Here is a 26,248-nt window from a genome sequence, read left to right as displayed (position 1 = left end):
CACCCTCATAGATATCATCCTAACCAACTTGCCCTCTAAATACACCTCTGCTGTCTTCAACCAAGATCTCAGCGATCACTGCCTCATTGCCTGCATCCGTAATGGGTCAGTGGTCAAACGACCTCCACTCATCACTGTCAAACGCTCCCTGAAACACTTCAGTGAGCTGGCCTTTCTAATCGACCTGGCCGGGGTATCCTGGAAGGATATTGATCTCATCCCGTCAGTAGAGGATGCCTGGTTATTTATTTTTTTAAATGCCTTCCTAACCATCTTAAATAAGCATTCCCCATTCAAGACATTTACAACCAGGAACAGATATAGCCCTTGGTTCTCCCCAGACCTGACTGCCCTTAACCAACACAAAAACATCCTATGGCGTTCTGCATTAGCATCGAACAGCCCCCGTGATATGTAGCTGTTCAGGGAAGCTAGAAACCATGATACACAGGCAGTTAGAAAAGCCAAGGCTAGCTTTTTCAAGCAGAAATTTGCACTAACTCAAACAAGTTCTGGGACACTGTAAAGTCCATGGAGAATAAGAACACCTCCTCCCAGCTGCCCACTGCACTGAAGATAGGAAACACTCTCACCACTGATAAATCCACTATAATTGAGAATTTAGATAAGCATTTTTCTACGGCTGGCCATGATTTCCACCTGGCTACCCCTACCCCGGTCAACAGCACTGCACCCCCCACAGCAACTCGCCCAAGCCTTCCCCATTTCTCCTTCTCCCAAATCCAGTCAGCTGATGTTCTGAAAGAGCTGCAAAATCTGGACCCCTACAAATCAGCCGGGCTAGACAATCTGGTTCCTTTCTTTCTAAAATGATCTGCCGAAATTGTTGCCACCCCTATTACTAGCCTGTTCAACCTCTCTTTCGTGTCGTCTGAGATTCCCAAAGATTGGAAAGCAGCTGTGGTCATCCCCCTCTTCAAAGGGGGGACACTCTTGACCCAAACTGCTACAGACCTACATCTATCCTACCCTGCCTTTCTAAGGTCTTCGAAAGCCAAGTCAACAAACAGATTACCGACCATTTCGAATCTCACCATACCTTCTCTGCTATGCAATCTGGTTTCAGAGCTGGTCATGGGTGCACCTCAGCCACGCTCAAGGTCCTAAATGATATCTTAACCGCCATCGATAAGAAACATTACTGTGCAGCCGTATTCATTGATCTGGCCAAGGCTTTCGACTCTGTCAATCACCACATCATCATCGGCAGAATCGACAGCCTTGGTTTCTCAAATGATTGCCTCGCCTGGTTCACCAACTACTTCTCTGATAGAGTTCAGTGTGTCAAATCGGAGGTTCTGCTGTCCGGACCTCTGGCAGTCTCTATGGGGGTGCCACAGGGTTCAATTCTTGGACCGACTCTCTTCTCTGTATACATCAATAATGTCACTCTTGCTGCTGGTGAGTCTCTGATCCACCTCTACGCAGACGACACCATTCTGCATACTTCTGGCCCTTCTTTGGACACTGTGTTAACAACCCTCCAGGCAAGTTTCAATGCCATACAACTCTCCTTCCGTGGCCTCCAATTGCTCTTAAATACAAGTAAAACTAAATGCATGCTCTTCAACCGATCGCTGCCTGCACCTGCCCAACATCACTACTCTGGACGGCTCTGACTTAGAATACGTGGACAACTACAAATACCTAGATGTCTGGTTAGACTGTAAACTCTCCTTCCAGACCCACATTAAACATCTCCAATCCAAAGTTAAATCTAGAATTGGCTTCCTATTTTGCAACAAAGCATCCTTCACTCATGCTGCCAAACATACCCTTGTAAAACTGACCATCCTACCAATCCTCGACTTCGGCGATGTCATTTACAAAATAGCCTCCAATACCCTACTCAACAAATTGGATGCAGTCTATCACAGTGCAATCCGTTTTGTCACCAAAGCCCCATATACTACCCACCATTGCGACCTGTACGCTCTCGTTGGCTGGCCCTCGCTTCATACTCGTCACTGGCTCCATGTCATCTACAAGACCCTGCTAGGTAAAGTCCCCCCTTATCTCAGCTCGCTGGTCACCATAGCATCACCCACCTGTAGCACGCGCTCCAGCAGGTATATCTCTCTGGTCACCCACAAAACCAATTCTTTCTTTGGCCGCCTCTCCTTCCAGTTCTCTGCTGCCAATGACTGGAACGAACTACAAAAATCTCTGAAACTGGAACCACTTATCTCCCTCACTAGCTTTAAGCACCAACTGTCAGAGCAGCTCACAGATTACTGCACCTGTACATAGCCCACGTATAATTTAGCCCATTTTACTTGCTATATTGTATTTACTTTGCCACCATGGCCTTTCTTTGCCTTTACCTCCCTTATCTCACCTCATTTGCTCACATCGTATATAGACTTGTTTATACTGTATTATTGACTGTATGTTTGTTTTACTCCATGTGTAACTCTGTGTCGTTGTATGTGTCGAACTGCTTTGCTTTATCTTGGCCAGGTCGCAATTGTAAATGAGAACTTGTTCTCAACTTGCCTACCTGGTTAAATAAAGGTGAGAAAAAAAAATGGAAAAAAAATATATATACATGTCTCCATTTGAAAGTTAAAGAAGTTGCTTCTAACCAGTGACGAGGAAAACACCTGTTAGACATATTCCATAGGGAATACACTATCCTCACTAGCCAGAGCTCTGTTGGGTACAGATGAGTACACCAGTTAACGCCTGCTCATAGGAATACATTATTACATTACATTATCCTTAAAATCCCTCCAAATAACTTTCAGTTCCCCTCTCCTCCTTACTGCTTTCCTTCCATCTCCCTCTCCTGACCTCCATCAATCCCTCTCTTCTCCAGATGACTCCATTATCTGTTTCCTGAGGATGGAGGGCCCATAAAGGCCCATTCATGTGCCCTGCTGCCACTGAGATCCATCCATCGCCTGCTAACTCATAATGCACGATGAGTGCTAGTGTGTGTGTGTGTGTGTGTAACATGTACTTTGAAAGTCAGTGTTTGTGTGCAAAAGCGTTTGTATGCGTGTTCTCTCCAGGTTCTGCTGAGCCCACAGCTTTGAGAGGGCAAGAGACAGACACACACACACGGGATGTCAATGAGTCTCGCTGCCCTCCTCACTCCAGGAGAGAACCATCCAGACAGTCTCTGAGGCCGTAGAGTATTGATCTGTTTACTGTTAGCCTCGTCTCAGTCTGGACAGATACGCGGCTAGTTGGCTACGCAGGGGGAGGCAGATTAACATTCTGTACATGGGGAGAGGTCAGAGCTGGGCAGTATTTATGGACTTTTGACTGAAATGCCATTTGACGGACTGAGGTAAAGTGAAATGTGCTGGCAACCTTCCAGCCTCACAGACAAAACCTGTACCTCCGAGACACATTTTATCTCCACTGTCAAAAATAGATAGATACATTTTGCAGGCAGACAGTTGGACAGTGGCAAAGTGTTGACCTGCAAATCAGACAAATAAACGGACAGAGACACAGACAAACAGAGAGAGAGGGCCGCCCAGACAGATGGGCACACAGAGAGAGGGCCACCCAGACAGATGGGCACACAGAGAGAGGGCCGCCCAGACAGATGGGCACAAAGAGAGAGGGCCGCCCAGACAGTTGGGCACAGAGAGAGAGGGCCGCCCAGACAGATGGGCAGAGAGAGAGAGGGCCGCCCAGACAGATGGGCAGAGAGAGAGAGGGCCGCCCAGACAGATGGGCAGAGAGAGAGAGAGGGCCGCCCAGACAGATGGGCAGAGAGAGAGAGAGGGCCGCCCAGACAGATGGGCAGAGAGAGAGAGAGGGCCGCCCAGACAGACGGGCAGAGAGAGAGAGAGGGCCACCAGACAGGTATACACTGTCCTACCCTGAAGGTCTTCGGTGTGCTCAGTGGCCTGCACGTTCTTGCGGATCTGCATGCGGATGATGTCGATCTTGGTCTTGCTGTCCTGCAGCATCTGCTGTGCAGTCTGTAGCATCTTCTTGTCCTGATTGGAGGAGGAGGAGAAAGACACAGGAAGTCAAGACTCGGGTCACATGACAGGAAGTAGAAGATGTGATGAATCATCTTAAGTCTAAATTGCTTTCTTTCCTTTTCTGCATCTGCACTGATGTGATATACACTGATGTGATATACGTATGCAGGTGAAAGCTCAATTCTGGTATGAATCCACCATGTTGCTTTTTCCAGTTTCTGTGTAATCAGATCACTGTAGATTAAGGAGCAGCATGCATTTAAGCGGGGCATAGGAACAAGGACAATCAGAGACCTGAAGTGACAGGACACAAGGACAATCAGCAGATGGGGGAGGGAGGAAAGAGGTGCGGTAAGTACAGAGGGGATGAATCAGCAGATGGTTGGTTAGAGAGGACAGTACCTTGGTGGATCCGTTGGCATAGATTGGAATCATGTTCTCGGCTCCCTGTTTGACCTTGAGCTCGATGTTGAGCTGTCTCTCCAGGGCGGCAATGCGGTCCTGGCTTGCTGACGAGCGGCTCTCTGCCCCCGGGGACTGGGGTGGGTCATCTGGGGGTCAAAGGTCAGATACATGTTGTCATTGCAATACCAACACAACACCTTGAGGTAAATCTACCATGGCAACCAACATCTCCATAGCCTGGCTATGACTATGCATGGGTGACCCATAAAACAAATGGAATCGTCTAAAAACATACCCTTGTTGTCGTCTCCTCCCTTGACCATGATGTGAGCGTCCAGCTCCTGTAACTGAGCATGCAGGTCTTCCAGCTTACGGTTGGAGCTGCGCAGTTGGGAATCCACCTAATAAATAAGACACAACAACCGATGACATTCATATAGCACCTTTCCTATGCTGATAGCACTTTACATCAATGCTTATCAGTGAATGCATAATGTTTCGTGTTGTGTCACTATGTTTACTTATATGCAATGCCCTACACTTTATTTGAGGTAACCTAATAAACACAAAATGAAACAAAAACTATTATATTACATTGTAAGAGGGGGGAGTTAAACTAAGAGTGTAAGGGGAGAAAACCTATCCTACCTGGGAGGCATTCCTCTTATCGGTGGTGGCCCTGCGGAGGTTGTCAGCCCCCTCCTTGATCTTCAGCTCCTTCCTGATCTCCCTGCGGATCTTCTCCCGCTGCTCATCAAGACGCTGCTGCACCGTGGTGTCTGAGAAGTCTGAGCTCTGGTCCAGACCCAGCTGCTCTAAGACGGACAGCCCACCTGGGTCACTCTGGATAGGGGGAAGAGGGAGCGGAAGGATGAGGGGTGAAAAAAGGGAAGGAGAGAGAGGAAAGGGGGTAACAGAAGACAGAAAGAGGGAGAGGAAGGAAATGGGAAGGAGAGGATAGAAAAAATATTAGCATGTGTTTGTAGAAAACTCAAACGCAGGCCAGATACATATTTCAGGAGGATGATAGCTAGCTACAACGCTCAAGACTTCACATCTCTCCAGTCCACAGTCCCCCCTGAAATTGCCAATGTTCTGAGCTCTAAATCTGAGCTTGACTGTACAGTCATCGACACAGTAGTTACCACAAGCTGCAATTCCCTCAGGGAGAAAGTCAGCCAGCAAACCAGCCAAACAATCAGGGAACCAGCGGGAGACAGGGTGAATCACTGCTAGAGAAATCACAGCCCTGTCCCCCCTAAAACAGTATACAATACATCACCTCCTGGCTGTCGTCGTCCTCAAACAGCCCATCGCCATACCAACACATAGTCCCCTTTCACCTTCAAATTACAACCGCCAGACCACAGCGACAGAGAACCTCTGACGACACCGCTTGCTAAAACCACACCAAGGCCCATTGAGTTGGAGTAGAGAAACAGAAAGGGAAAGATAGTCGGGGTTGTAGAGGAGTAACGTTAGGGGGGGACAGGATATCCGTCCCACACCAGCTCAGGCCCTCCCTGTTTCCTGCCTGTGTAGCTCTGCTATCAGGGAGAGAGAGAGAGGGCCCCGTTCCAAACATACTAAAATGCATCCTTCCATCCTGTCTTCTTTGAAGTAAATGACTAACCATGTTTCCATCCACTGTTTTTACGTGAGTAAAGTCATAGCGTATATAACATTTTAAATATTAAAACCCGACAGCTGTGATGGAAACAGGAAGTGTCGGTACAATTTTATAAATGCCGACAGATAATTTGTCCGTTCGACATGGTGGGACCTTTTTGTGTCTGTAAAATGTATTATGCGAGAAATGGCGGTGGAAACGCCGTTATGTGCAAATATGGATACAATAACCATCATTTGGAAGTAAACTTGGGAGTCACGCGATGACATATTGTGTGGTCCTCGCACTACGACCCTAGTATCCCTGCAGTTTAAATTAGGCTACAGATGAAATATGTTATGAACTTCACAGGGTGGTGAAAGCGAAAGGTATGGACCTTGATGCTCCATTCCAATAAATGTTGAGGGTCTAATTCTGGTGACATGATCGTCGATGCTTGACTGACGTTTTGACAAATAAAAACATTCTTGAGCTTATCCATTAATCTCATCGTGTAGCCTACCCGTACTGTATCTGCGAGCTGTTGACTATAGCGCTCATACCAAGACCAGAGTGGGCACGTTCGCTATTTAACGCAACAGCAAAACTACCGGTAGAGTTGAAAATGCAATGCAAACACATTGACTGCACGGCCAGGCACGACTCCAACGCCATCATCAAGTTTGCCGATGACACGACCGTGGTAGGCCTGATCACCGACAACGACGAGAAAGCCTATAGGGAGGAGGCCAGAGAACTGTCCGGGTGGTGCCAGGACAACAACCTCTCCCTCAACGTGATCAAGACCATGGACTACAGGAAAAGGAGGACCGAGCATGCCCCCATTCTCATCAACAGGGCTATGGTGGAGCAGGTTGAGAGCTTCAACTTTCTTGGTGTCCACATCACCAGCAAACTAACATGGTCCAAGCACACCAAGACAGTCATGAAGAGGACACACCTATTTCCCCTCAGGAGACTGAAAACATTTGGCATGGGTCCTCAGATCCTCAAAAGGTTCTACAGCTGCACCATCGAGAGCATCCTGACTTGTTGCATCACTGCCTGGTACGGCAACTGCTCGGCCTCCGACCGCAAAGCACGACAGAGGGTAGTGCTCGTATGGCCCAGTACATCACCGGGGAGAAGCCTCCTACCATCCAGGACCTCTATACCAGGCGGTGTCAGAGGAAGGCCCAACAAATTGTCAAAGACTTCAGCCATCCTAGTCATAGACTGTTCTCTCTGCTACCAAGAGGCTTCTAAACAGCATCCCCAAGCCATAAGACTACTGAACATCTAATCAAATGGCTATCCAGACTACTTGCATTTCTCCCCGCTCCCCCCTTATTTTACGCTGCTGCTGTCTGTTTATTATCTATCAATAAATCACTTTAATAACCCTACATGTTCATATTACCTCAATTACCTCGACTAACCGGTGCCTCCGCACATTGACTCTGTACAGGTACCCCCTGTATATAGCCTCGCTACTGTTATTTTACTGCTGCTCTTTAATTATTTAAAACTTAAGCAAAAAAGTTAATTGTGTGTGCACTACGTCATCACGCACTGATTTTTATCTGCAATAAGACAGTTTGCTGGAAACACAACTGGTGAGAAAATTGTCATATTTTCTTTATGCAGATTTTAGAATATTCTCATGAAAAACTTTTTCCAATTTGATGGAAACCTAGCAACTAATAGACATGGCTGAGAGTGGGAAAGTTGTGAACCCTTGGCTTTCACCAATCAAAACGTGTTACATCTGTGATTAGTGATTACCTTATCGAAGGATGGAAGGACACACTTCAAAACTACTGGAACGGGGCCATTCAAATAAGTATGGGAGGATGTGCCTTTTTGACCTTTGACTTCCTGAGTTCATAATGTGCACCGGACTGAGTGCCGTGGCCACTAAAAGCTAACCGCTACTCTTTAACAAGAGGGAGGAGAAGCAGAGCAGAGCAGAGGGCAAGAGAGCATCCTTGCCCCGGCTGTCAGCTCACATTACAGGAAAGAAGGAGGAAGGGAGGCTAATGGTTAGCAAGTGCCTCATCCAGATCATATGACAGGAAAAGGTCAACGGTTAGCTAGCGCCTCAGCCTCTTCCTATCATATCAGTTGGATAACGGCTAGCTAGCGCCAACATCCATCTTATATGATAGGAGCGGCTAACCTAAAGTTGGCCCGTAGCACTCTCAGCCTGTGGTTCCTAGTGAACTCACTCTAGAACCCTGGGGCTAATGGCTAGCTAGCGCCAACATCCATCTGATATGATAGGAGAGGCTAATGCTAGCAGTTAGTGTGGCTCTAGGATCCAGGGGAGGTGCTCCGGGCCCAGACTGAGTGGGTGGGAGGTTGCAAGGTCTTCGGGCCGACGCGACCTGAATTAAAGATGACAAAGTTTGCTGCTGAGTCGGTAAAGCATGGAGGAGGAGAGCGAGGCGAGAAAACCTCTCGCTCTGCAGACTGGCTGGTGCACTCCCTGCACTGTACTGTTAGCCTGGTTAGGGATACACTGTACTGTAGTGTAGAAGGCAGTGGGTGTTGAGTTGACTGGTTTCAGCATGACTGTGCTGCTTTGTTGTGTTCTACTTCTGTCACATCATAGGCCTAGAACCTGAACTGAACTCATGTCTGTTTCAGGAACTTGGTGTTGTTGTGTGTGCTGGCAAGGCAATGTTGTTGAACGCAGAAAGAGTCTGGTACACAGGATGTCTGAACTGGAGCTGTGTTGCCAGTCTGTTTCTGCTTTAGCAAACTTGTTGTCTAACCACATCAGTGTGGCGACTGGCTAGGCAATGATGTAACCAGTGTTGTTGAATGTAGAAAGAGTCTGGTACCCAGGTTAGCTGAGCTGGCCCTTTGCACAGGAAGGCCAAGGTTGATTATTTGGTAAATATTTTCTAAACTCTTCTTGAACTGCACTGTTGGTTAAGGGTTTGAAAGTAAGAATTTCACGGTAAGGTCTATACTTGTTGTATTCGGCGCATGTGACATAAAAGTTTGATTTGATACCACAAAGCGATGTCCTTTATATATAGAGTGTGTGGGGGGGGGGGGGGGGGGGGGTTAGTGTGTGAGGTTACTGTGGGTAAAAGTTGCCCTTCGCCACAGATCTAGGATCAGCTAGGTCCAAATCCTGACCTTGACCATTAGTGGGAAAAACTCAAAACTGACCTTAGATCAGTGTCTGAGGGCAACTTCGTCCCACTCCAGTTACTGCACCACCAGAGCTCAAATTAAATGGCAAACGAATTAGGCCTATATCATCATCAACACTGCAAGTTGTCCTGCTGCTCCTACAACTGCACCAATGTGTAATAAGTAGCCATCAGGTATCCCCAATGCAGTTAGTACCTATTAGTGCATAGAGGTCATGACTGGCTAATTCAATAGATAGTGGTGCCATTAGCTATAGGCTAGTTAATAGAGGCTAATTCAATAAGACCAGTGGAGGACAGAGAAGAGACGGAACTGAACAGAAGGAGAGAACATGGTCAGAGTGCATTAGAATGTCACCATGGAAAACTTCCTGATCCGAGATAACGATTTGAACAGAGATACTGTCAACACACACTACTGGCACGAGATACTGTCGCCCACGCTCACACACACACACACGCAGAAAGCTGACACTCACTCACACACCAAAACCCCCTCCCTTGGCCTGACTTAAACTCTCTACATTACAGCGGGTCTCTGGAGTGTGTCGACACCTATGACCCATTGCCAGGGAATTGTTATTGTAGAGGGTGTGATCTGTGTACTGACTGGACTCATACTTCATCCCGTCGTGTGTGTGTGTGTGTGTGTGTGTGTGTGAAGCCAGAGAACCCAGATACACCGCCGTGAACCATTGACCCTCCCCAGCGACTCCATTCCATTGTGATGTAACGGAGCTCACAGGTCGTCCATCTTGGGAAGTCTTCTAGGGTCACCAGACATACACAAACTTCAGTGAAAAACTTGATCAAGGCGCCAAAGCAGCGGCACTGACAGAGTCTGTGTGTCCTGGTTGCCGGTCCCAAATAAAGAGCAGGTATTTATTACACCCGTCTTTATGTTACACAGAGTCTCTCTGACAGGAGTGTGTGTGTGACTGTGTGTGTGTGTGTGTGTTACATCCAGAGGGAGTGTGTTCGATGTCTTGATGAGGGAGACAGTACAGTCAGTATACAGTTAGAGCAGAGGGCCTCTCATGAGGTAAACAGACAGGTTCTCTCTCTGTGCTCCCACTTCTTGGCAGTCTACACAGTGTATAAACACACACGCACACCATCTCCCACACACACACTATGTATGGGGCCGTGGCTGGTGAACACACACACACACACACACAAAACACACACAGTGGGACAAAAAAGTATTTAGTCAGCCACCAATTGTGCAAGTTCTCCAACTTAAAAAGATGAAAGAGGCCTGTAATTTATCATAGGTACACTTCAACTATGACAGACAAAATGAGAGAAGAAATCCAGAAAATCACATTGTAGGATTTTTAATGAATTTATTTGCAAATTATGGTGGAAAATAAGTATTTGGTCAATAACAAAAGTTTCTCAATACTTGTTATATACCCTTTGTTGGCAATGACAGAGGTCAAACACTTTCTGTAAGTCTTCACAAGGTTTTCACACACTGTTGCTGGTATTTTGGCCCATTCCTCCATGCAGATCTCCTCTAGAGCAGTGATGTTTTGGGGCTGTTGCTGGGCAACACAGACTTTCAACTCCCTCCAAAGATTTTCTATGGGGTTGAGATCTGGAGACAGGCTTGGCCACTCCAGGACCTTGAAATGCTTCTTACGAAGCCACTCCTTCGTTGCCCGGGCGGTGTGTTTGGGATCATTGTAATGCTGAAAGACCCAGCCACGTTTCATCTTCAATGCTCTTGCTGATGGAAGGAGGTTTTCACTCAAAATCTCACGATACATGGCCCCATTCATTCTTTCCTTTACACGGATCAGTAGTCCTGGTCCCTTTGCAGAAAAACAGCCCCAAAGCAAGATGTTTCCACACCCATGCTTCACAGTAGGTATGGTGTTCTTTGGATGCAACTCAGCATTCTTTGTCCTCCAAACACGACAAGTTGAGTTTTTACCAAAAAGTTCTAATTTGGTTTCATCTGACCATATGACATTTTCCCAATCTTCTTCTGGATCATCCAAATGCTCTCTAGCAAACTTCAGACGGGCCTGGACATGTACTGGCTTAAGCAGGGGGACACGCCTGGCACTGCAGGATTTGAGTCCCTGGTGGCGTAGTGTGTAACTGATGGTAGGCTTTGTTACTTTGGTCCCAGCTCTCTGCAGGTCATTCACTAGGTCCCCCCGTGTGGTTCTGGGATTTTTGCTCACCGTTCTTGTCATCATTTTGACCCCACGGGGTGAGATCTTGCGTGGAGCCCCAGATCGAGGGAGATTATCAGTGGTCTTGTATGTCTTCCATTTCCTAATAATTGCTCCCACAGTTGATTTCTTCAAACCAAGCTGCTTACCTATTGCAGATTCAGTCTTCCCAGCCTGGTGCAGGTCTACAATTTAGTTTCTGGTGTCCTTTGACAGCTCTTTGGTTTTGGCCATAGTGGAGTTTGGAGTGTGACTTTTTGAGGTTGTGGACAGGTGTCTTTTATACTGATAACAAGTTCAAACAGGTGCCATTAATACAGGTAACGAGTGGAGGACAGAGGAGCCTCTTAAAGAAGAAGTTACAGGTCTGTGAGAGCCAGAAATCTTGCTTGTTTGTAGGTGACAAAATACTTATTTTCCACCATAATTTGCAAATAAATTCATTAAAAATCCTACAATGTGATTTTATGGATTTTTAAATACTTTTTTTGCCCCACTGTATACAGAAAAATGTGTGCGTATGCAGGTACAATGGCTGCTTTTTGAAATAGGGTTTCTGTACTAACTTAGTACGCCTTATCAACTTTCCCTCTCATCAAGTGCAACATGGTCACATCTGTCTGTTCGCCTACTTGCAACAGCAGGGAATAACCAGTTACCACGTATAAACTGGATGAGAAGACGTTGAGAGACAGGGAAAACAAGTGGAAAGAACATGTCATCCCCAGGGCTTGGAGAAAGAGACGGAGGGAGGCAGGGCACAAGTGCGAAAGAGAACGAGAGCGCACACCTGCAGCTTTACTGCCCGTATGTCTCTCAGTGGCTCCAGCCCTGCAGTAATGAGAGAGAGAGAGATGAAGGGAGAGAGAGACAGAAAGGCGGCCAGACTAGTAGAGGACCATGAGAGAGCGAGAGTAGTGAGATAAAAGATTCTAGGATAAGTAGAGACAGAGGGAACACAGAATGCAAGTGAAAGAGGGAGCCAGGACGAGCAGTGTGAAAGAAAGAGACAGATAATGTCTGTAGGACAAGTGGCCAGAGAGAGAAAGAGAGGGAGCATGCTGAGTGAAAGAGAGAGGGGAAGTGGAAAGCCAACACAAACAAAGAGAAACAGCACGAGGGGGACAGGAAGAGAGAGGCAGATGACGCACAGCTGGGCCAATGTGACATGGAGAGAGAGAGGACAGAACGAGACGGACGGAGGACAAAACAAATGTAGCCAGGAGGACAAAGAGGAGAGAGAGACCCAGACAAGAGGAGAAATAGCCCAGTCATTCAACTAGAGACAGAAAATAGAAAGCAATTTAAAAAACATTATGAGAAGTGGACATGGAGGGAAAGAATAGTAAGCAGACAATAAAGCAAGTAAACAGCTGCCTGTAAGGCAAACTGACATAAACAAGAGAGACCCAGAAACTCAAAAATACAGACACTTGTGAATTGAATGTACCAAGACACAAAATTAAACACATATTGGACGGACAGACTGACGGACACAGACAGACAGACCCACAGCCATGGGAAAGAAGGCACAAACACCCACTACAGCAACACACAGACAGTACAGCACAGTACATACATGCCCTTTGAACCCTACCGCTGTGTCAGGGGGACCGCTGTCTTCCGACCGCTCCCCCGGGCTCTCCCCCATCGCCTCTTTGCTCGCCATCACCCCCCTTCTCTTGCTCCCTCCCTTCCTATACCGCTCTCTCTGAAAGTCTCCCCCCTAGAGCACTGCTTTATCTCTCCCTGCTCAAACACACCGCCAACTTCCCTCTTCAAAAGGGAAGAGAGAGAAAAAGGAAACAACAGGGGAACTAGAGAGGGAAAAGGCTGCCTGGTCGAGAGACGAGAAAAGAACGCGAGCCCTTAGACAGACGGAAAGAAGAAAAAAAGAGAGAGTGTGACAGATCTCTACCCTGCACAGCATCCTGGTCTTTGAGAAAGAGAGAGAGAGCAGGAAAGAGAGCCAAAAAGCGAGAGGGAGAGAGTGCAAGAGTGTGTAATTGTAAACATTCATTTAGGCAGGGTCAGTCTAGAGACTGAACATCAGAGAGAGAGGAGAGCAGTTCTATGTGCTCATTGTGTGTGAAAGAAAATATGACCAGAGGGCATAATAACAGAGGTACTGAGAAAAAGAGGTAGGGGGAGGGAGAGAGCGAGAGAAAACAGACAAGAGAGGCACTAGCGCGACTACATCACTCATCCTCCCCCAGCTCAGATAAGGCCTGACGGATGAAGGGAAGGAGGAAAGTAGAGGGAGGGAGGGAGTGGGAAGTCTAGAAAATTATCCTGGCGCTTTCTCCTTCCATCTCTCCTAGCTTCCCCATCGTGTTTAAAAAGCACATAGTCCAGCACGTCAAAGGAGATTGATGTTCCGTTATGTAAACCCTAGGTACAGTGCCTTTGGAAAGTACTCAGACCCCTTAACTTTATTCCACATTTTATTACATTACAGCCTTATTGTAAAATGGATAAAAATAAATCATCCCTCTTCAATCTACACACAATACCCCATAATGACAAAGCGAAATCAGGTTTATACATTTTTGCTCATTTATTACAAATAAAAAATCAGAAATACTTTATTTACATAAGTATTCAGACCCTTTGCTATGAGACTCAACATTGAGCTCAGGTGCATCCTGTTTCCATTGGTCATCCTTGATGTTTCTACAACTTGATTGGAGTCCACCTGTGGTAAATTCAATTTATCGGACATGATTTGGAAAAGCTCAAACCTGTCTATATAAGGTCACACAGTTGACAGTGCATGTCAGAGAAAAAACTGAGCTATGAGGTTGAACGAGTAATCCGTAGAGCTCCGAGACAGGATTGTTTCGAGGCACAAATCTGGGGAGGGGTACCAAAACAGTTCTGCAGCATTGAAGGTCCATTCAAGAACTTAGGTCGCATGGAGGTTGGTTTGGGTATGAAAAGTCTGACAAGGACCAGAAAACTGTTCTCTGCAAAATATGCCGTAGGCCGGTCCCAAAAACAGGCTCAAAACACCACTAACCTCTTTTACCACATACACAAGAATCATGTGAAACAGTACGGAGAGAGTCTACGGATGAGACCCAAAAAAGTACAGTTGAGTGCTCAAAACAAACCCCCGACTCAGACGTTGCAAGCGGCTTATGCCCGCGGCACACCATATGGCAAAGAATCACGGAGATGGAAGGAGATAACAGCTGCGGTTACAACTTATCTGCAAAGACAAGGCCCCATTTCACATGATTGAGCAACGGGGGTTTCGTGAGTTGGTGCCAACACTCGACCCAAGGTACCAAATTGATATGTGACACGTATTAATGCCAAAATAACATACAAAACAGGCAAGCCCCCCTGTCACGGCCGTTGAAAGAAGTAGACCAAAGCGCTGCGTGGTGAGCGTACATATTCCTTTTTATTAGGATGACGCTGACAAAAACAATAAACAATACAAAAACAACCGTGAAGCTTAACTTCTTTGGGGTAGAGGGCAGTATTGGATAGCTTGGATGAAAAACGTGCCCAAATTAAGCTGCCTGCTACTCAGCTGTAAAAGCTAGAATATGAATATAATAAGTCCATTTGGATAGAAAACACTCTGAAGTTTCTAAAACTGTTTGAATGATGTCTGTGAGTATAACATAACTCATATGGCAGGCAAAAACCTGAGAAAAAATCCAACCAGGAAGTGGGAAATCTGAGGTTTGTAGTTTTTCAACTCAGTGGGATATTAGTTATGTTTCACTTCCCAAGGCTTCCACTAGATGTCGACACTATTTAGAACCTGTTTTGAGGATTCTTCTCTAAAGGAGGGGCTCATAAGAGCTCTTTGAGTGAGTGGTTTGGCAGAGTGCCACAGCCTCGGTCTGGCGCGCTCACGTGAAAGGTAGCTACGCTCCACTTCATTTGTACAGACAAAGGAATTGTCCGGTTAGAACATTAATGACGTTTTATGTTAAAAACATCCTAAAGATTGATTCCATACTTAGTTTGGCATGTTTCTACGGGCTGTAGCGGAACTTTTTGAACTTTTCGTCCGACGCGACCTGAACGCGCTTTTGGATTTGTTTACCAAACGCCCTAACAAAAGAAGATATTTGGACATAACTGATGGACATTATCGAACAAATCAAACATTTATGGTGGAACTCGGATTCATGGGAGTGCATTCTGATGAAGATCAAAGGTTAGGTTCTCTCTATTTCTGCTTTTTGTGAATCCTCTCTTTGGCTGGAAAAATGGCTGTGTTTTTCTGTGGCTTGGTGGTGACCTAACAATAGTTTGTGGTGCTTTCGCTGTAAATCCTTTTTGACATCAGACACTGTGGCTGGATTAATGAGACTTCTATCTTTAAAATGGTGTAAAATACTTGTATGCTTGAGGAATTTTAATTATGAGATTTTTGTTGTTTTGAATTTGGCGCCCTGCACTTTCACTGGCTGTTGCGGAGTCCTAGACAGGTTAAGGGCTATGTGCCACAAACAAAGTTAACTTCCCACCAAGACAGGTGGGAAAAAGGGCTACCTAAGTATGGTTCTCAATCATATACAACCCTACCCGGTCAAACATAGAAATACAAATAATAGAACATAGAATACCCACCCCAAATCACATCCTGACCAAACCAAATAGAGACATAAAAAGGATCTCTAAGGTCAGGGTGTGACACTCACAATATATTTTAGGACAATATTAATTTTGTTTGCAACTATACTTTAAGTGATTTATATTTACCTTTTTAGATGTTATATATTCATACTTTAGAATTTTGTGACATGCTTAATTGAAAATTTGCACAAAAGGTTTGAAATAAAAGGAGAAATAGTCAAATGAGTAAGAACCTTTTATTGTTGACTTGAATTCAACATGTAATAAGAAATAGGCCTTCACGTGGTCATTTTATACAAACTATTTATTCATTGAATTTACAGAATGTGCTGTATCATTATCGGGATATGAAATGACCTATATCGGGATATGAGATTTTGGCCATATCGCCCAGCCCAACCCCCAAGTCATAAGACTGCTGAACAGTTCATCAAATGACTACCTGGACTACTTGCATTGACCCCCTTATTTTTGGTTGCACACTCACTAGACTCTACACACACACATACTACACTGACACACATATACTCACACACAAACACACACGCACGCAAATTGACGCCACACATACACTTTCACACTCTGCTAATGTGTTTATTATCTATCCTGATTGCCTAGTCACTTTTACCCCTATCTACAGTTGAAGTCGGAAGTTTACATACACCTTAGCCAAATACATTTTAACTCAGTTATTCACAATTCCTGACATTTATTCCAAGTAAAAATTCCCTGTCTAAGGTTAGTTAGGATAACCACTTTATTTTAAGAATGTGAAATTTCAGAATAATAGTAGAGCGAGTGATTTATTACAGCACATTCCCAGTGGGTCAGAAGTTTACATACACTCAATTAGTATTTGGTAGCATTGCCTTTAAATGGTTTAACTTTGGTCAAACGTTTGGGTAGCCTTCCACAAGCTTCCCACAATAAGTTGGGTGAATTTTGGCCCATTCCTCCTGACAGAGCTGGTGTAAATGAGTCAGGTTTGTAGGCCTCCTTGCTCGCACACGCTTTGTCAGTTCTGCCCACAAATGTTCTATGGGATTGATGTCAGGGCTCTGTGATGGCCACTCCAATACCTTGACTTTGTTGTCCTTAGGCCATTTTGCCACAACTTTAGTAGAATGCTTGGGGTCATTGTTCATTTGGAAGACCCATTTGCGACCAAGCTTCAACCCTCTGACTGATATCTTGAGATGTTTCTTCAATATATCCACATAATTTCCCTCCCTCATGATGCCATCTATTTTGTGAAGTGCACCAGTCCCTCCTGCAGCAAAGCACCCCCACGCATGATGCTGCCACCCCCGTGCTTCACGTTTGGGATGGTGTTCTTTGGCTTGCAAGCCTCACCTTTTTCCTCTAAACTTAACGCTGGTCATTATGGCCAAACAGTTCTATATATGTTTCATCAGACCAGAGGACATTTCTCCAAAAAGTACGATCTTTGTCCCCATGTGCAGTTGCAAACCGTAGTCAGGCTTTTTAATGGCGGTTTGGAGCAGTGGCTTCTTCCTTGCTGAGTGGCCTTTCAGGTTGTTGATAAGACTCGTTTTTATGGGATATAGATACTTTTGTACCGGTTTCCTCCAGCATCTTCACAACGTCCTTTGCTGCTGTTCTGCGATTGATTTGCACTTTTCGCACCAAAGTACGTTCATCTCTAGGAGACAGAACGCGTCTCCTTCCTGAGCGGTATGACGGCTGCGTGGCCCCATGGTGTTTATACTTGTGTACTATTGTGGGTACAGATGAACGTGGTACCTTCAGGCATTTGGAAATTGCTCCCAAGGATGAACCAGACTTGTGGAGGTCTACATATTTTTTTGTGAGGTCTTGGCTGATTTCTTTTGCTTTTCCCATGATGTCAAGCAAAGTGACACTGAGTTTGATGGTAGGCCTTGAAATACATCCACAGGTACATCTCCAATTGACTCAAATGATGTCAATTAGCCTATCAGAAGCTTCTAAAGCCATGACATAATTTTCTGGAATTTTCCAAGCTGTTTGAAGGCCCAGTCAACATAGTGTATGTAAACATCTGACCCACTGGAATTGATACAGTGAATTATAAATAAAATAATCTGTCTGTAAACAATTGTTGGAAAATGTACTTGTGTCATGCACAAAGTAGATGTCCTAACCGACTTGCCAGAACTAGTTTTTTAACAAGATATCTGTGGAGTGGTTGAAAAATAAGTTTCAATGACTCCAACCTAAGTGTATGTAAACTTCCGACTTCAACTGTACATACCTCAAATCACCTCAACTACCTTGTACCCCTGCACATTGACTCGTTACCGGAACTCCTTGTATATAGCCTCGTTATTGTTCTTTTAGTGTGTTACTATTACTTTTTTATAGCAGGAGGGAGGGAGAAAGGCATGTGGAGAGGAAAGGCGGGGAGAGATGTTTGAAGGACAAACATTCCCACCTGGGATGTAAACAGAGCGAGGTCTGGTAGTGAAGTGGCTCATATCCATAAACAGTGAACCATCTGAATAACTCATACTGTGGCATAGAGGGAGGAGAGAGAGAGAAGGGAGAGACATGGAGGGAGGGAGGAGAGAGAGAGAAGGGAGAGACATGGAGGGAGGGAGGAGAGAGAGAGAAGGGAGAGACATGGAGGGAGGGAGGAGAGAGAGAGAAGGGAGAGACATGGAGGGAGGGAGGAGAGAGAGAGAAGGGAGAGACATGGAGGGAGGGAGGAGAGAGAGAGAAGGGAGAGACATGGAGGGAGGGAGGAGAGAGAGAGAAGGGAGAGACATGGAGGGAGGGAGGAGAGAGAGAGAAGGGAGAGACATGGAGGGAGGGAGGAGAGAGAGAGAAGGGAGAGACATGGAGGGAGGGAGGAGAGAGAGAGAAGGGAGAGACATGGAGGGAGGGAGGAGAGAGAGAGAAGGGAGAGACATGGAGGGAGGGGGAGAGAGAGAGAAGGGAGAGACATGGAGGGAGGGGGAGAGAGAGAGAAGGGAGAGACATGGAGGGAGGGGGAGAGAGAGAGAAGGGAGAGACATGGAGGGAGGGGGAGAGAGAGAGAAGGGAGAGACATGGAGGGAGGGAGAGAGAGAGAGAAGGGAGAGACATGGAGGGAGGGAGAGAGAGAGAGAAGGGAGAGACATGGAGGGAGGGAGAGAGAGAGAGAAGGGAGAGACATGGAGGGAGGGAGAGAGAGAGAGAAGGGAGAGACATGGAGGGAGGGAGAGAGAGAGAGAAGGGAGAGACATGGAGGGAGGGAGAGAGAGAGAGAAGGGAGAGACATGGAGGGAGGGAGAGAGAGAAGGGAGAGACATGGAGGGAGGAGAGAGAGAGAGAGAGACATGGAGGGAGGAGAGAGAGAGAAGGGAGAGACATGGAGGGAGGAGAGAGAGAGAAGGGAGAGACATGGAGGGAGGAGAGAGAGAAGGGAGAGACATGGAGGGAGGAGAGAGAGAAGGGAGAGACATGGAGGGAGGAGAGAGAGAGAAGGGAGAGACATGGAGGGAGGAGAGAGAGAGAAGGGAGAGACATGGAGGGAGGAGAGAGAGAGAAGGGAGAGACATGGAGGGAGGAGAGAGAGAAGGGAGAGACATGGAGGGGAGGAGAGAGAGAAGGGAGAGACATGGAGGGAGGGAGGGAGAGAGAGAGAAGGGAGAGACATGGAGGGAGGGGGAGAGAGAGAGAAGGGAGAGACATGGAGGGAGGGGGAGAGAGAGAGAAGGGAGAGACATGGAGGGAGGGGGAGAGAGAGAGAGAAGGGAGAGACATGGAGGGAGGGAGAAGGGAGAGACATGGAGGGAGGGAGGGAGGGAGGGAGAAGGGAGAGACATGGAGGGAGGGAGAGAGAAGGGAGAGACATGGAGGGAGGAGAGAGAGAAGGGAGAGACAGAGGGAGGGAGAGGGAGAAGGGAGAGATAGAGGGAGGAGAGAGAGAAGGGAGATACATGGAAGGAGGCAGAGAGAGCAAGAAAGTGAAAAAGCAAGGGAGAGAGAGATGGACAGATGGAGAAAAACATGCCCTAGAGAAGCCCACAGAGACTGAAGGCCTTGGCAGCAGTTGCAACAGTATAACACACAACGCCAGCTGAGCCCGTGGCTCTCCACACCAGCCTGTCCATCACTCACCGTCTTTCTCCCATGCTGAGTCAGTGAGTGGGCTAGACACCTGTCAATAATCCCAAGGCCTGGAGTCAGTAGGCTAATACATCTGAGGGCAGGATTAGTTGAACTTGACACGTGGTGGAAGGTTTCCTGCTGTGAAGGCATGTTGGCGGTCTTGTTGAATTAACACTGTTCATGAAGAATCAGATATAGGCCTATGCCACAGTATGCTGCAGAACGTAGTAAATATGGCCTCAGTTCTGTTCCAAGACAGGTCTTGTCATGTTCGTCCTTATGATAACAGATGGCAGAGGTAGTAACAGCTGATCCTAGACCAGCCATTAGGGTAGAAATCTCCCTGGAGGGCCCTTACATGCTATTACACCATGCACCGTGTTGTGTCCCACTACTAGACACCTGTAAAAGCTGCATTCACTCCGTAGTGATGAGGTGTGAAACTAGTGTAGCCAACAGAGCAGTGACAAGTGTATGCACAGGCCTTTCACACCCCAATGTGTGTGTGTGTGTGTGTGTGTGTGTGTGTGTGTGTGTGTGTGTGTGTGTGTGTGTGCGCACACAATGCCAAATGGAGTTTGGCAGAAGTCCTGTATAAAGTAACTATGTTAAATACATTTGATATGCTTGTACCTAATATCAAATACTGTACACTGATAAACACAGACATGCAAGACCTAACCACAGACAAAGACAACCCCAAAGCACAATAACACAGTGACACACAGTCTGTGTGTGCGCGCGTATGTCTGTTTTTGTGCATGCACAATGTGCTGTCTGGGAGGCCTGACTTGAATGAAGATTTAATGGAGTGATTGACTATTAAATATGATTGACTATTACATATGTCCTGTGTTCTGTCTGAGTCCGGGTCACGTTGACACATTGGAGGAGATCAGGAGAACCAATCCTCTACTATTGTACTGCTCTACAACAGAAAACCAATTAAGTTCAACAACACACTCCTGAGACTTCCTGGATAGCTAGGAGTCACAAATAATAAACAGCATCAGAGTGAAGAGAATGAGGGAACAGCAGCATCAAGGATACATATTAGACAGGGTTAAACAGTCTTTCATCAAGACAGACAATATTAAAACATTGATTTCTATTGTGTGGCAAGTACACCCGACTGAATTGGGATGATCTCGATGGGTGAGTTCCATATGCTCTCTAATCAAATCAAATTGTATTTGTCACTTGCGCCAAATACAACAGGTGTAGGTAGACCTTACTGTGAAATGCTTACTTAAAAGCCCTTAACCAACAATGCAATTCAAGACAGAGTTAAGAAAATATTTATTAAATAAACTAAAGTAAAAAAATATATATACAGTGCCTTGCGAAAGTATTCGGCCCCCCTTGAAATTTCAGTCTCTCGATGTGCAAAACTGATAGAGACATACCCAAAGCGACTTACAGCTGTAATCGCAGCAAAAGGTGGCGCTACAAAGTATTAACTTAAGGGGGCTGAATAATTTTCACGCCCAATTTTTCAGTTTTTGATTTGTTAAAAAAGTTTGAAATATCCAATAAATGTCGTTCCACTTCATGATTGTGTCCCACTTGTTGTTGATTCTTCACAAGAAAATACAGTTTTATATCTTTATGTTTGAAGCCTGAAATGTGGTAAAAGGTCGCAAAGTTCAAGGGGGCCGAATACTTTCGCAAGGCACTGTATATATAAGCAATCAAAAAGTAACAAAAAATATAGATAACAATAACGAGGCTATACACAGGGGGTACCGGTACCGAGTCAATGTGCGAGGGTACAGGTTAGTCGAGGACTCTATGCCAGAACTCTACATCTGTGGTTTGTCTCGACCGAACATTGACTTTATTATCGCGTAAACATACAGACTGAAACCTGGATGGCTCCCGCTCTCCCTCCCCCACATCCCTACGTTCTCTCTTACTCTGTTAGTTAGAAGTCTGGCCCACAAGGCCCTGAGGGAGCCACACAACTCCCCTCTCTATGTCTCCTCTCAACCACAACAATACACTATTGTATAAGAATAACATATAGGGCCTAAAAACAGAAGAATTATGACTTGTTATAACCAGCTGATGAAAATTACATAATGCAGGATGTTTCTGTTCCCACGATATCTCTATGAACAGACAATTCTCATAAGCATTATTAATATAGGCCTAAGTGTGTAATTCACTCACTGTACCAGATAAGTCAGTGTGTGAACCTGAACTGAACTAAATCTCCCTCTCTCTCTGCACTAAGTAGGGGGGAAAGATTAATTATAGAGACTAGTTATGAATAAACCAGTGCGAGCTAGCTGCAGCGTTACTGCGTCTGCTAGTGGAAGAGACTGGGATGAACTGTGCTCCTAATTGGAATGACAAGCCCAGAGTTAATCCTCCAGCCTACACTGAACTGAACAGAGTACGCACACACACACACACACACACACCCCTCCACCTTCCTCTCTGAATCATGAATCATACATAGAAACATCTGGAGGTGTGGATTCCTGGGATGCCTGTGTGGTGACGTCAGCAAGACCTGGGATGGATCAGGGCTAGCCTAGCAGGCAACCACAACCACAGGCGAACTTCTATTGGAGATATATGATGCAAGTCCACCATATCTATGCGTCCTACTGTAGATGAAACTGTACTGTGTGGTGACAGCAGCAGGACCTGGGAGGGATCAGGCTTAGCAGGCAATCACATCTACCAGGAGTGCAGATAGGCTCACTACACCCCTCTACATAATTTGCTCCGTCGCCTGTGGATACCAGGATACTGTACACTGGACTGTAGTATAGAGGTCGACTGATTATAATTTCTCAACGCCGATACCGATTATTGGAGGACCCAAAAAAAAGCCGATGCCGATTTGTATTTATTTATTTGTAATAATGACAATTACAACAATACTGAATGAACACTTATTTAACTTAATATAATACATCAATAAAATCAATTTAGCCTCAAGTAAATGAAACATGTTCAATTTGGTTTAAATAATGCAAAAACAAAGTGTTGGAGAAGAAAGTAAAAGTGCAATATGTGCTATGTAAGAAAGCTAACGTTTCAGTTCCTTGCTCAGAACATGAGGACATATGAAAGCTGGTGGTTGCTTTTAACATGAGTCTTCAATATTCCCAGGTAAGAAGTTTTAGGTTGTAGTTATTATAGGAATTATAGGACATTTCCCTCTATACCATTTGTATTTCATTAACCTTTGACTATTGGATGTTCTTATAGGCACTTTAGTATTGCCAGTGTAACAGTATAGCTTCCGTCCCTCTCATCGCTCCTCCCTGGGCTCGAACCAGCAATACAACGACAACAGCCAACATCGAAGCAGCGTTACCCATGCAGAGCAAGGGGAACAACTACTAGGAGGCTCAGAGCGAGTGACGTTTGAAACGCCATTAGCACGCACTAACTAGCTAGCCATTTCACTTCGGTTACACCAGCCTCATCTCGGGAGATGATAGGCTTGAAGTCATAAACAGCGCAATGCTTGGAGGCACAACGAAGAGCTGCTGGCAAAATGCACGAAAGTGCTGTTTGAATTAATGTTTACGCGCCTGCTTCTGCCTACCACCGCTCAGTCAGATACTTAGATACTTGTATGCTCAGTCAGATTATATGCAACGCAGGACACGCTAGATAATATCATCAACCATGTGTAGTTAACTAGTGATTATGATTGATTGTTTTTTATAAGATAAGTTTAATGCTAGTTAGCAACTTACGTTGGCTTACTGCATTCACGTAACAGGCAGTCTCCTTGTGGAGTGCAACGAGAGAGAGGCAGGTCGTTATTGCGTTGGACTAGTTAACTGTAAGGTTGCAAGATTTGGATCCCCCGAGCTGACAAGGTGAAACTCTGTCATTCTGCCCCTGAACAAGGCAGTTAACCCACCGTTCCTAGGCCGTCATTGAAAATAAGAATGTGTTCTTAACTGACTTGCCTAGTTAAATAAAGGTATAATTTTTAAAAGTTTTGTTTAATTTTTTGGATCGGCACCCAAAAATACAGATTTCCGACTGTTATGAAAACTTGAAATCGGCCCTAATTAATCGGCCATTCAGATTAATCGGTCGACCTCTACTGTAGTAGGATGTACCGTCAAAGGAGAAAGTACAATACAGACTTCTGGAGGTGATAAGGTCCTTCAATATGGTCCACTTCTAACGCGTTTTACTTTGATATTCTACAGGTAGCGGTCTCCTGAGTCACCGTGTGTCGTTTACTATCCTCCTCAGTCCTTTACTCCTCTAGGCTGAGAGGAGATGAAGACAGGTGACTAAAGGTTGGGAAGAGAAGGAGAGGTTCTCCTGGCCTGTCACATAGAAGGCCTCGTTGGGAGAACCTCTCCTTCTCTCTGAACAGACAGAGATAGACAGAGATTGGGCCATAAGAAAGAGACTGAGAAAAGCGTGTGAGTGCTAGGTCTTGAGAGAAAGAGAGAGAGAGAGAGATGGCAAACCCCTATTACAGAGGGCAGTCGAAGAAAAGGACGGATGGGATGACGAGACAAAAGGAGGACGATAGAAAGACAGACAGTGACAGAACGAGGGATATGAAGAGCAACTTTTGAACTTTACGATAAGCCTCATGTCCTCTCCCGCTGTACCGAAGCCGTCAGTACATCCGAGAGGGAGGACAGGGCAGGGCAGTGGGACATGGAGGCTTCAAAGCAGTAACCCTACACCCTGGCCTGACAGCAGAGAGAGACGGGAGTGAGGGAGAGAGAGAGAGAGAGGATTTACTCTGGCAAGGAGCCCGGGGACAAAGGCAATGAGACAGAATGAGAGGGGGGGGGGGGGGGGGGGGGGGGGATGGGTAGAATGGTTGCTAAACTTAATTCACCATGTGCAAGGGAGTGAGAGAGAGAGAGGTGTGGGAGAGGACTAATTTCAGAATGTGTTAGCTAGACAATGTTTTTATTTCACCAGGTAGGTTAGTTATTTGCAACTGCGACCTGGCCAAGATAAAGCGTAGCAATTCGATACATACAACAACTGGAAGGAAAGACGACCAAAGGAGGAATTGGCTTTGGGGGTGACCAATGAGATATACCTGCTGGAGCGCGTGCTACGAGTGGGTGCTGCTATGGTGACCAGTGAGTTGACATAAGGCGGGGCTTTACCTAGCAGAAACTTGTAGATAACATGTAGCCAGTGGGTTTGGTGACGAGTATGAAGCGAGGGCCAACCAACAAGAGCGTACAGGTCGCAATGGTGGGTAGTGTATGGGGCTTTGGTGACAAAACGGACGGCACTGTGATAGACTGCATCCAGTTTGTTGAGTAGAGTGTTGGAGGCTATTTTATAGATGACATCACCGAAGTCGAGGATCGGTAGGATGGTCAGTTTTACGAGGGTATGTTTGGCAGCATGAGTGAAGGATGCTTTGTTGCGAAATAGGAAGCCGATTCTAGATTTAATTTTGGATTGGGGATGCTTAATGTGAGTCTGGAAGGAGAGTTTACAGTCTAACCAGACACCCAGGTGTGAGTGTGGGAGAGAGAGAGGTGTGGGAGAGGACTAAATTCAGCATGTGTTAGCTAGACAGTGTGAGTGTGGGAGAGAGGGGTGTGGGAGAGGACTAAATTCAGAATGTTTTAGCTAGACAGTGCGAGTGTGGGAGAGAGAGGTGGGAGAGAGAGAGGTGTGGGAGAGGACTAAATTCAGAATGTGTTAGCTAGACAGTGTGAGTGTGGGAGAGAGAGAGGTGTGGGAGAGGACTAAATTCAGAATGTGTTAGCTAGACAGTGTGAGTGTGTTTGGGGGGGGGGGGGGGGGGGGGTAGATAGATAGATATTGGATCAGAGGAAAGAGACTGCTGGGTCTTGTAAACAGCCAGAGAGAGAGAGCAGAGAAAGAGAGAGGTGCTCGGTAGACGGAGAAAGAGAGCTGGTGAGGTGATACTGATAAACAGGGAAAACCCCTGTAACAGAGGGCAGTCAAAGAAAAGGACGGTTGGGACGACAAGGAGATAAAAGGAGGACTACAGAAAGACAGTGACAGAACAAGGGATGAAGAGCAACTTTTGAACTTTACCATAAGCCTCATGTCCTCTCCCGCTGTACTGAAGCCGTCAGTATATCTGAGAGGGAGGACAGGGCAGGGCAGTGGGACATGGAGGCTTCAGAGCAGTAACCCTACACCCTGGCCTGACAGCAGAGAGACAGAGGGAGAGGGGAGGATTTACTCTGGCAAGGGGCCCGGGGACAAAGGCAA

General features: G+C 46.0%; 1 protein-coding gene across 3 annotated transcripts in view; it reads right to left on the bottom strand.

Annotated features, from left to right (window-relative positions):
* The window catches only part of LOC109868990 (serine/threonine-protein kinase N1), a 54,378-nt gene that overhangs the window by 9,884 nt on the left and 18,246 nt on the right, over positions 1-26,248 (bottom strand). The window contains exons 1-5 of one of the 3 annotated variants that reach the window (XM_031830772.1): positions 12,933-13,188; positions 5,022-5,216; positions 4,669-4,774; positions 4,371-4,519; positions 3,860-3,980 (exon numbers count right to left, since the gene is read on the bottom strand). In XM_031830772.1, coding sequence (XP_031686632.1) covers positions 3,860-3,980; positions 4,371-4,519; positions 4,669-4,774; positions 5,022-5,216; positions 12,933-13,004 — 643 coding nt within the window. In that variant the 5' untranslated portion in view covers positions 13,005-13,188. Of the gene's footprint in view, positions 1-3,859; positions 3,981-4,370; positions 4,520-4,668; positions 4,775-5,021; positions 5,217-5,655; positions 5,791-12,932; positions 13,189-26,248 lie in introns of those variants that run through there. The other 2 variants (XM_031830776.1, XM_031830770.1) reach the window with 2 other exon arrangements.

The sequence above is a fragment of the Oncorhynchus kisutch genome, linkage group LG1 (genome assembly GCF_002021735.2).
Source record: "Oncorhynchus kisutch isolate 150728-3 linkage group LG1, Okis_V2, whole genome shotgun sequence".
NCBI classification, from domain to species: Eukaryota; Metazoa; Chordata; class Actinopteri; order Salmoniformes; family Salmonidae; genus Oncorhynchus; species Oncorhynchus kisutch.
The sequence above is the reverse complement of the archived record's forward strand: the minus strand, read 5'-3'. Positions and strand labels throughout refer to the sequence as shown.